This window comes from Polyodon spathula, chromosome 1, assembly GCF_017654505.1.
Source record: "Polyodon spathula isolate WHYD16114869_AA chromosome 1, ASM1765450v1, whole genome shotgun sequence".
Classification (NCBI taxonomy): domain Eukaryota; kingdom Metazoa; phylum Chordata; class Actinopteri; order Acipenseriformes; family Polyodontidae; genus Polyodon; species Polyodon spathula.
In genome coordinates this window covers 1,145,808-1,157,559 of record NC_054534.1, presented here as the reverse complement: position 1 = coordinate 1,157,559, position 11,752 = coordinate 1,145,808, and the positions used below count along the sequence as shown (strand labels likewise).

General features: G+C 37.3%; 1 protein-coding gene across 16 annotated transcripts in view; it reads left to right on the top strand.

Moving 5' to 3' along the window:
* Window positions 1–209: 209 nt before the first annotated feature.
* LOC121306465 (CUGBP Elav-like family member 4) overlaps window positions 210–11,752 on the top strand; it is a 257,123-nt gene continuing 245,580 nt past the window's right edge. For 7 of the 16 annotated variants that reach the window (XM_041238701.1, XM_041238450.1, XM_041238620.1 and 4 more), the window contains exon 1: window positions 211–812. In XM_041238701.1, coding sequence (XP_041094635.1) covers window positions 545–812 — 268 coding nt within the window. In that variant the 5' untranslated portion in view covers window positions 211–544. Of the gene's footprint in view, window positions 813–11,752 lie in introns of all 16 variants that reach the window. The other 9 variants (XM_041239391.1, XM_041239251.1, XM_041239323.1 and 6 more) reach the window with 3 other exon arrangements.

Sequence of the window (11,752 nt, the reverse complement as noted above, 5' to 3'; positions counted from 1 at the left end):
GATTAAACCGGATTATTTATAATGTATTACAATCGTCCACTAACGTTACTACATAACACTGCCGCTAACATCCAGCATAGAAAAGGAACAGATCCAAAGCACAAAGGAACGGCTTTTTCTGCTTTTTATAGTCCCAGTGCTGAGTGGAACGTACCATTCCAGGACTCGCCGGCAGAGAGGGATGAAGAGCGCTCTCTCTTTCCCAGTCATCTCCCCGCTGCCTCCCCCGGTCTGTGCGCGATGTGAACCGCCCCAGCCTGTTTAAACCGAAAGGACACCCTTCCAGCCTCTTCAATGCAAAACATACCCAGATAGGAGCGAAGGGAACCGTGGTGTAAATAGCGACATATTCAAACCTCTCTGCGCTCTCTTTTTCTGTCTCCTTACCTACTCACACGCGTCTATCTCTGTTTCTCTCTCACACACACGCATACTCTTTGTAAACAGTATATAGTTATATATATGTACATATAATACAGTTATAAATATACACGCGATTGCTATACCATATTTCCATCTAGAACAACTTCTACTCTTGGGTAAAATGGCAACGTTGACGAACGGACAGGCTGACAACCCGAGCCTCAGCAGCAGCCCCAGCAGCGCTAGCACCAACGGGCACATGAATGGATTAAGCCACAGTCCCGGGAATCCCTCCACCATCCCGATGAAGGACCACGATGCCATCAAGCTTTTCATCGGACAGATCCCCCGCAACCTGGACGAGAAGGACCTCAAGCCTCTGTTCGAGGAATTCGGCAAGATCTACGAGCTGACCGTACTAAAGGACAGGTTCACAGGCATGCACAAAGGTGGGTTACCGCGGGGAGCTCAGAGCAGCCCTGCCTGCAGCGGACAGTCAACTGTGTGCGTGTGTGTGCTGTAGCCCTCAAATTATTATTATTATTATTATTATTATTATTATTATTATTATTATTATTATTGATGTTGTAGTTGTTTTAGCTACAACTACTAAGATTTTATGAGACGAGTGATGGATCAAGTTGTGCTTTATGACTTTGGTAGACTATCTACATAGTGTGTGGTTATAGTAGACTTTATGTAGTATTATGTACATTTAAGTAAAGGGATATAGTAGACTAAACAAAGCTGTTTATATAGTGTATTCAGATTTAAATTATAGGGATATAGTAAGCTACAGTATACAATGCAGAGATTCTGACTGAAGAATACCTTCCTGTGTGTGTGTGTGTGTGTATGTATGTAACCAGCCTGCCTTTGAGCACTACCAGTGAGTTGTCATCCAAGAGAGGTTTAAGGCATTATGTACATTTGGATAGATAGATTTGAATGTGCCGAAGGTGAGCTCATACTGCTGTATAATACATGTGCATGCCGTGTCTTTCACAACCTGAGCTCCATTTGGCAGCCAGGATTGTGGTTAAGGACCCTATCCTGCTGGATTATAAAGGTCTGAGTCCTACCAACTGTTTTATCAGGAACCTGAATGTAACCACAGGATAATAAAAAATGCCCATTTTCTTATAATAAAACACACAGTTACCGCAGAATGGGTTGATACTTATCAGCTGTGTTTATCAGAGTAGTGTGTTGTATCAGGAGAGGGAGAGAGAGAGAGAGAGAGAGAGAGAGAGAGAGAGAGAGAGAGAGAGAGAGAGAGATACACAGACAGAGTGAGAGAGGTAATAAAGAGAGTGGGATTCAAGCAATGGTTTAGGAACACAAGACAAGCTTCTGTCCTTCACAATGTAAATACAGCAGGCATGCTGCACACGGGGCACGCTATATAAGACATCTTTATCAGGCTGACAGTGCAATGTTATTTACAATCATTTAGTATTTCATGGGAGTTTTCGCGGACCCTGCCTCCAACACACTAGACACCCTCTTTAAACAACCCGTCACTAAACCATAGTGCACAGGGGTGATGTGTTGTTAATACCAGACCCACATTATCAAAAGCCTGGGTACCGTGCACAGCACAAAGGTCATCTATATGTTTTATGGTTAATCGCATTTCATGTGAAATATAGCCCCTGTAGTCGAACACAGCCAGCTGGAGCTAACATACAAAGAGACTCGGGAGCTTGGAAACAGCGCTCCAGATATCTACTATGAAGGTCTTTTTAATTAGCCAGTAATGGGAATTACTGAAAAGCAGGTTGAGAGGCTTGCAGAGAAAATATTGCTTTGTATCAGAAATCATTCTCACACAGTCCTATACAATATGCAAACACATGAATACACTATAGCATGCCATTCTGTTGAAATGATTCAACTGTATTCCATGTACCTGGACGTATCTCATCTACATATATATAAATATATATATATATATATATATATATATATATATATATATATGTACATTATATATATATTATATAATATATATATATATATATACAGTATGCACCCATCATAGGGTATCCCTAGTTCTCTGAAAAGTATGCATCCATAGAAAATGCATGTCATCGTACTCTACTGAAACAATACAGTTCTCTTATTGTGCCTCTGATATGATTTGGAATATAAAAAACAGCAACAAAAACATTTTTAAAAAATGTTTTTTTTTTTTATTGTTTAGGTTCAGAGCAGTGGATTGCCAGTCATTCTGTAGACTGTTCCATTCAATTTGGCAATAAGCCGTTCTTCCATTTTTCCATATGTTGGTTGTAGTGGCAGGGCAGACAAATGAATTCAGATGCCCTGGTATGAAAACACCTACCCCAGCTGATACTAATGCAAAGCCAATCACTACCTTGGTGCCAAGCAGTGGATGGGCATGGACTAGGGATTGGGGGTTAAATGGTGAGACTGGCAGCACTGCTTCTGAATGCATTGCACGCACTATGTGGGCAAGTGGAGAGCTGGTCTCCAAGCTTGAATTAGTCTTTCTCTCATGCTAGATAATCTAGTCTAAGAAACAAATACATGCAGTGTGCTTCATAAGAAAATCCAGGTATGCCTAAAATGAAACAGTAAAACACTCGGTTCATAGTGATGTTGATATTTTTAGGTCTTGTAATTCTGGGACACTGTCAGGGTTCAGGATATAAAGAAATCTGCTTTGTATTAACCTGGATAATATCAGAAACCACTGTACCCTTCTGAGGGCTAAAACAAGACAGCCCGAAATAAGATTGGCATGTCTTAGTGTGCCTGTTGAGTATAGCCTTGTGAAGCGCAACCTGTTTACAATATATCACGTTCAGTGTGCTAAACATGTAGAATGCGCATTATATCAGACTGCATGCTATTTATTTGTTTATTTATTTATTCACTCACTCGTTAGTGCTGTTTCTATGGAGACCTTCCAGCACAGTGCATAGTAACAAACATTGCATTCAGAAAAATCCAAATTATAGAAGTTCAGAATGTATGCTATTTATTTGTTTGTTTGTTTGTTGTTTGGTTCTTTTTCAATGGAGACATTTGCAACACTCCGTAACAAACATTGCACTCATATAATAAGCCAATTTTAATACAGTGATTGCTGACATTGGTGTTTGCTAGTTTAGTAAAACTTGCCAAAGTCTTTGTTGATGTTTCCTTAAGTCACTTTTTCTTGTTCGAATTTTAATGTTTTTCTTGGTCCTTATATTAGTAAAACGAGTGTGAAATAAAGAAATACAAAACATTATTAAAATTCAAACAAGAAAAAAGTGACTTACTACGGTTAGTTTCTAAGTGCTTCCGCCCAGAGTGCTGCAGCGGTGATTGACATGTTGTTCCTCCAATCAGTGACGTGGTACGCTTTTGCCTATCTCCCCTCCCTTTCCGGTTTAGAGTTAATGTCGTTTTGTTTTCTCAGTTGTTAATTTGTTTTCCAATTTGTCGTTGTGTTTTCTAATTTGTCGTTGTGTTTTCTGATTGGCTATTTTGTTTTCTAATTTGTCGTTGTGTTTTCTGATTTGCTATTTTGTTTTCCAATTTGTCATTGTGTTTTCTAATTTGTCATTGTGTTTTCTGATTGGCTGTTTTGTTTTTCAATTTGTCGTTGCGTTTTCTGATTTGCTATTTTGTTTTCCAATTTGTCATTGTGTTTTCTAATTTGTCATTGTGTTTTCTGATTGGCTATTTTGTTTTTCAATTTGTCATTGTGTTTTCTGATTTGCTATTTTGTTTTCCAATTTGTCATTGTGTTTTCTAATTTGTCATTGTGTTTTCTGATTGGCTATTTTGTTTTCTAATTTGCCGTTGTGTTTTCTGATTTGTCATTGTGTTTTCTAATTTGTCGTTGTGTTTTCTGATTTGCTATTTTGTTTTCTAATTTGTCGTTGTGTTTTCTAATTTGTCATTGTGTTTTCTGATTTGCTATTTTGTTTTCCAATTTGTCATTGTGTTTTCTAATTTGTCGTTGTGTTTTCTGATTTGCTATTTTGTTTTTCAATTTGTCGTTGTGTTTTCTGATTTGCTATTTTGTTTTCCGATTTGTCGTTGTGTTTTCTGATTTGCTATTTTGTTTTCCAATTTGTCGTTGTGTTTCTGATTTGCTATTTTGTTTTCCGATTTGTCGTTGTGTTTTCTAATTTGTCATTGTGTTTTCTGATTTGCTATTGTTTTCCAATTTGTCATTGTGTTTTCTAATTTGTCATTGTGTTTTCTGATTGGCTATTTTGTTTTCTAATTTGTCGTTGTGTTTTCTGATTTGCTATTTTGTTTTTCAATTTGTCGTTGTGTTTTCTGATTTGTCGCTGTGTTATCCGATTTGTCATTGTGTTTTCTAATTTGTTGTTGTGTTTTCTGATTTGCTATTTTGTTTTCTAATTTGTCGTTGTGTTTTCTGATTTGCTATTTTGTTTTCTAATTTGCCGTTGTGTTTTCTGATTTGCTATTTTGTTTTCTAATTTGTCGTTGTGTTTTCTGATTTGCTATTTTGTTTTCTAATTTGTCGTTGTGTTTTCTGATTTGCTATTTTGTTTTCTGATTTGTCGTTGTGTTTTCTAATTTGTCATTGTGTTTTCTGATTTGTCGTTGTGTTTTCTAATTTGTCATTGTGTTTTCTATTGTGTTTTCTAATTTGCTATTTTGTTTTCCAATTTGTTATTGTGTTTTCTGATTTGCTGTTTTGTTTTCTGATTTGTCGTTGTGTTTTCTGATTTGTCGTTGTGTTTTCTGATTTGCTATTTTGTTTTCTAATTTGTCGTTGTGTTTTCTGATTTGCTATTTTGTTTTCCAATTTGTCGTTGTGTTTTCTGATTTGCTATTTTGTTTTCCGATTTGTCGTTGTGTTTTCTGATTTGCTATTGTGTTTTCTAATTTGCTATTTTGTTTTCTGATTTGCTATTTTGTTTTCCAATTTGTCGTTGTGTTTTCTAATTTGTCATTGTGTTTTCTGATTTGCTATTGTTTTCCAATTTGTCATTGTGTTTTCTAATTTGTCATTGTGTTTTCTGATTGGCTATTTTGTTTTCTAATTTGTCGTTGTGTTTTCTGATTTGCTATTTTGTTTTTCAATTTGTCGTTGTGTTTTCTGATTTGTTGTTGTGTTTTCTGATTTGCTATTTTGTTTTCTAATTTGTCGTTGTGTTTTCTGATTTGCTATTTTGTTTTCCAATTTGTCATTGTGTTTTCTAATTTGTCATTGTGTTTTCTGATTGGCTATTTTGTTTTTCAATTTGTTGTTGTGTTTTCTGATTTGCTATTTTGTTTTTCAATTTGTCGTTGTGTTTTCTGATTTGTCGTTGTGTTTTCTGATTTGCTATTTTGTTTTCCAATTTGTCGTTGTGTTTCTGATTTGCTATTTTGTTTTTCAATTTGTTGTTGTGTTTTCTGATTTGCTATTTTGTTTTTCAATTTGTCGTTGTGTTTTCTGATTTGCCGTTGTGTTTTCTGATTTGCTATTTTGTTTTCTAATTTGCTGTTGTGTTTTCTGATTTGCTATTTTGTTTTCCAATTTGTCGTTGTGTTTCTGATTTGCTATTTTGTTTTTCAATTTGTTGTTGTGTTTTCTGATTTGCTATTTTGTTTTCTGATTTGTCGTTGTGTTTTCTGATTTGCTATTTTGTAACACTTGGCTTAAGTTTACCCACTGAGGGGTGACTTCACAGATCCCAATGAGCTCAAGGTAACACCAGGGAGTCTAATATTAGTGCCACCCGGGGTGTGTGTGTGAAAACATAGGTTAAACTATGAGCACCCCTAACCAACGCAGCCCTTTTATGTGTGCTCAAGTCCTGGTGTAAGTAATCGCAGTGTACTTGTGTGTAATGTCAAGCTGTGTTGTTGCATGCTTTGTAAAGAATGCTCTCAATTGCTTTGGATGGTTTTTCAGGTCACAAATTAATGGTTCTTAAAACTTAAGTTGCACTTCAAAACGCTTGTCTAAGCTTATTAGCGTGTTTTTAGTATGGCTATAAATCATGTGATTGAGTGCTTAAATAAATGTCATACATTTAAAATATTTGCAAATCTCTGCTTTGGATGACAGGCATGAATATTTAATCAAATATTTCTTTCCCATATGGAAATAATGCAAAAATCAATGTGTGGTGTAAGGTGAGACTATAACTGGAGGCATTCGGAATTCTGCATCGTGAGTTGACATTAGATCAGATGCCATCGGACACAGTGTGTCATGCATAGGCAATAGCAGAAGCAGGCACCTGCAATTACACATAGCATCATTTAAGGTGACAGATTTTGGCACGAACCATGGCACCCAAATGACAATGCTATTGGTGAATTTTCCTGGAAAACAAGTAAAACGTTTCTTCCAATTTATTTTGTTAGTAATTTTAATGCAGTGCAGTTTAATTGAGGCCTTAGTCTCATTTAGCCTTCTGTGCACCGCTGTGCTACTTTACCACAGAACAGCCCCTGCATTCAGTTTCAGCTTCCACCTGCCTTTGAACCTGCTTGTTGTGTATATATAGAGAGAGGAGGACTAGAGTGGAGGGCCATAGTGGAAAATTATTGCTTCAAGGGAAGACTAGTGTTACCAGCAGTAGGCTGTAGTGCCCAAAGCTTGTCGGTAACAATAGTCTTTCTGAGGGCCATTTAATTTTACACAGTGAGCTGAGTCTGCAGTATATATTTAATATATGAGTCAGTCAAAATAATAAGTGAGGCGAGGTTGGATAGCAAATATGACTTTATATATTATAAAGCCATAAATATCTGCAAGCCTCTTATCGCCATGAATATCTTAGTGCTGTACATATAATGAGTATATGTACCAGTGCAACAGGTGGCCAACATTTCTGCAACAAAATAGGTTTTATCGGTGTGATTTGCCAACATTTCTCAAATGCGCTTTCATTCAGCACAGTTCATGCTGCTTGCATTCAGTTTCCTCATACTGCTTCTGTTTCTGTTAGCTGCTATTAGCCGCCATTAACGTCAGCATAATCGCTGCATGCTGATTGGCCGAGCTTTCATTGTGATCAGATTCATTTTGGAATATGTCACAAATCTCAGCCTGTTTCACTTTGTATCAGTGCTCATTGGTTGACCGAGAGAAGACCTTATCAGTGCAACATGAAGACAGTGGTGTGGAGTAATTATTATTATTATGAAGTAATAATTATTTCCTTTAGTGCAGCAGAGAAACTATCTGAATAGTTGAACAATCATTGCTGCACATGAATTTGAAGGCAAAAGTCCACATTAGTGTTTGCCATAAATTGCATAGCTGATAAATATTAGAAATAATTATCATAACGCGCTTTGCCTTGGATTGATTTACCACATTGCCAGAATTTATGTGGCATTTTCTAAAATGGCAAGTGATGTGTGGGACAGTCGGGATTAACATTAAAAAAACAGGCTCAGAGTGCAGCTTCTGATCTAGTGAGTGAGTCAGAATCAGGATACAGATGGAGGCGTGCTTCACGCTTTTCAAACACAGCCCAGCTTGCAAGGTACATGTTAATCACAGTGATCAAAGTTTTGTTTTGTTGTGATCTAAGTATTTTCTGTTATGAGGACTGTAATAAACCAAAACGGTGAGGTGTTTTTTCTTTGTGCAATGTCCTCTTTTCTAAAACATTTTTAATGAGAGTTTATTTAAGTTAAATGTGAGTTTTCACTTGCGTACATCTAAAAAAAAAAAAAAAAAAAAGGCAGAAGTAAAACACAGTAATGATAGTACTTCATTAAAATGTGTCTTTTGAAACTTTGTTTCTTGTGCAGAAACAACAAATTAAAAAGTCAACTTAGACCTTTTTATATCATTTTTTATAACATCATCCCTTTTTTAAGATATCTTGAAACAAATCCCTCTCTCATAGCGTTATATTTGTTAATGTTTGTCATTTTAAGGTATTTTCAGCTTCCTTGTTTATGGCAAATTAGTTATAATTGATCAGTTATTTAAGGCTTATTTTGTATTTATAAACGTATTGTGTACCAATATGTATACATGTTAAAAGTTTTTATTCCTTGGCACTCAAATGGTCTCAGATTTTAAATGTAGAGCGTTCACATGACGACGAGACGGGATTCTAAGCAGTGTTTGTTGCTTCGTCTACGTGTGTTTTCATATTTCTCTGCACTCCAGTAACAGCAACAGCATCACCGCGGCTGTGTCTTTTACACGAAGGTGTATGCACACCAGCTGTTTCACACATACTACATTACATCTCGCCGTCTCGATAAACAAGCCACAGATACTTCATCTTCCATTCAGAATTATAAGGATGTGTTTTTCTGCATTGCTACTTCTTGTAGTTGCTTTTGTCACTGTAGTTCTAGTCAGATGGGTGCGTTGCTTCATGAGAATCCCCTATTACTGCTTAGCTAAACAACTTCCAGTTGACTTGCCATCAGTGTACAGTCTGTACTAGGTATCCATTTTTATGTTTAAAAAAACTGTCGGGACATCCCTATTAAACTAGTGGCAGAGAAGCCAAAGGTTGCTTTCTTTAATAGTGAGGTTTACAGCCCCAAGAGAAGTGAGACTTTCCAGGAATGCTGTTAGTCATTACTTCAGAGAGGGACTCTCATCTTTCCAGGTGTGCTGTTAGTCATTGCTTCAGAGAGGAACTCTCATCTTTCCAGGTGTGCTGTTAGTCATTACTTCAGACAGGGACTCTCATCTTTCCAGGTGTGCTGTTAGTCATTGCTTCAGAGAGGGACTCTCATCTTTCCAGGTGTGCTGTTAGTCATTACTTCAGAGAGGGACTCTCATCTTTCCAGGTGTGCTGTTAGTCATTACTTCAGAGAGGGACTCATCTTTCCAGGTGTGCTGTTAGTCATTGCTTCAGATAGGGTCTCATCTTTCCAGGTGTGCTGTTAGTCATTACTTCAGACAGGGACTCTCATATTTCCAGGTGTGCTGTTAGTCATTGCTTCAGACAGGGTCTCTTCTTTCCAGGTGTGCTGTTAGTCATTGCTTCAGAGAGGGACTCTCATCTTTCCAGGTGTGCTGTTAGTCATTGCTTCAGACAGAGTCTCATCTTTCCAGGTGTGCTGTTAGTCATTGCTTCAGACAGGGACTCTCATCTTTCCAGGTGTTTTTTTTTTTTTAATCCAAACAGCACTTAATCATTTGTTTTAAAATGTACTCCTCCTCTTGCACACCTTAGAACACAGGCCTATAGTCTCCATGGTTACCACAGTACACAAGCTTGGAAAGCAGATTTTAATATGGGCCATTATACATTATTTTAAAGTAAAATGCAGTGTGTGGTGGGATGCTATTGTACTCATTTCCACTGTTCATTGTGCTGCTAGGAACTGTAACCAGACAATTTGAATAGCAATAGAGTGTATGCATTCCGCCCAACTAAACGTGAAACAGTACCTGAGTGTGGACGCGCTGAGCTGGATTAATTAAAACGTTTTTGAGTATGGTTCTCGAGATCGGTTATGTAGTGTGGACAGGGCCTAAAAGTAAATATCCTTAATATAGCTGCGTAAGCCAATTATGAGGCTTATTTCTGCCACCTATAGGACTGGAGTGTACCTTTATCAATGCTGTTATATATACAGTGCCTTGCAAAAGTATTCAGACCCCTGACCAATTCTCTCATATTACTGAATTAGAAATGGTACATTGAAATTTCGTTCTGTTTGATATTTTATTTTTAAACACTGAAACTCTGAATCAATTATTGTAAGGTGACATTGGTTTTATGTTGGGAAATATTTTTAAGAAAAATATAAAACTGAAATATCTTGCTTGCATAAGTGTTCAACCCCCACACATTAATATTTGTTAGAGCCACCTTTTGCTGCAATAACAGCTTTAAATCTATGGCTGGTCCTCATTTTGAAAGCTGATGGGTTTAAGACTGTTTAAATCAATCAGCTTTATATACTAAGGCTAAAAAACTGTTGACCTGCATTGATAATTAAACCTGAAAGCCATAGTTGAAAATAAAGATGAGTGTTTATGCCTTTAGATCTCAGCATGTCTGGGGGTGCACAACTCATAGAATGCCCTGGTGGCAAATAGCACCCATTCTTTTCTACAAGATGTAGAAATTATGCCATTCTAGGAATGTGGCTACAGTGTCCTTTATAAAGATTTACCATAGTAAAAGCATAGAGAAAGCATGGTAAAGCACAGGAAGCATTATATAGTATAGCAAGGTATGGTAAAGGAACACTGCATAGAGCACTAAAAAAAGGATGCTTGATTCCAGTCACCTGCTGTCACTGTTTTACACTCAATACAGTGTTGTGCTTCTGTTTTGATAATGGTAACCAACACCCCTCCAATGAGCCAGTCTGTTTCCAGGGCAACTCCCAACACTTATTTTACAAATAAATGATGTTCATAAGTTTATAAAGGGTTATATAAATATGTTAATATTTAGAAAAAGTCATGCAATAAAGGGTTTTAATAAACATGGCAAACCAGAGTAAACGATGGTAAATGCATATTACAACTATGAAAAGCATGGTAAAACTGTGAAAGTACAGTGCAAAAATAACATGGTTAACTTTTGTAAGGGATCTAATGGGTTAATATCCACAAAGACATATATTTCCACCTCAGCAGTGTCTTCAGAGTGGAAGCAAGTTACCGACTGTAAAGCATGTCATTTAAAAGTAGAAACGTAGTTGGTTAATTACGGGAAAGAAGGTGTTGAAGAGGCGGAGACAATGACCTAGGAAGTTAAGTTTTAAATTGAGAATAATGTTTTCTGCGACGTGCATTTCACAACTGCACATGTGAGAGCTCAGTATATTACAGAGCGGATTGCAAGATTTGCTTCACTGTTTCATCTGCTACAGTATTTCCCTTTTATGGTGCAGAAGACCTGCTGAAAACAATTTCTTCGTAGTGTCCCTGTAGTTCAGCTGTCTGTGCTTAGGCCCAGGATTGAATGGCAAAGAGGTGGAGGTCCATTGGCTGTGTTTGTCTTTGGAGACGCTAGCTGGGACCAGTACTATTATCCCTCTCCTTTATAAAACAAATCAATTAAATAAACAAATGTATTTATAAATAAATACATATATATCTAAATAAAGGCAGCTTGATGTTTTTCGTCAGGACGTGGCTGGTGATCCACTGGAGGCAGTGCAGACAGGCTTGTACTAACCTCCGTTTTCATTAGGGGAGCTTGTCATGGAGACAGGCTTGCTCAGCGCTGGCTTATAGCTCCCTGAGAGTTCCACAGCCACGGATGGTATTCGGGAGGCCTGTAAAACAAAGCAGATAGGCCTGTACTCTGATAAGGGGCTGCAGTGATTACCATGCTAACCGTATTCACGAATCCTGATAAGGCCAGTACTGACTGTACTGTCAGAAAAGGTCTGAGGCACTTGTTAACCTTTTACTGGGTTGTGAATGCATTGAGGTATTTATGCAGCAAAA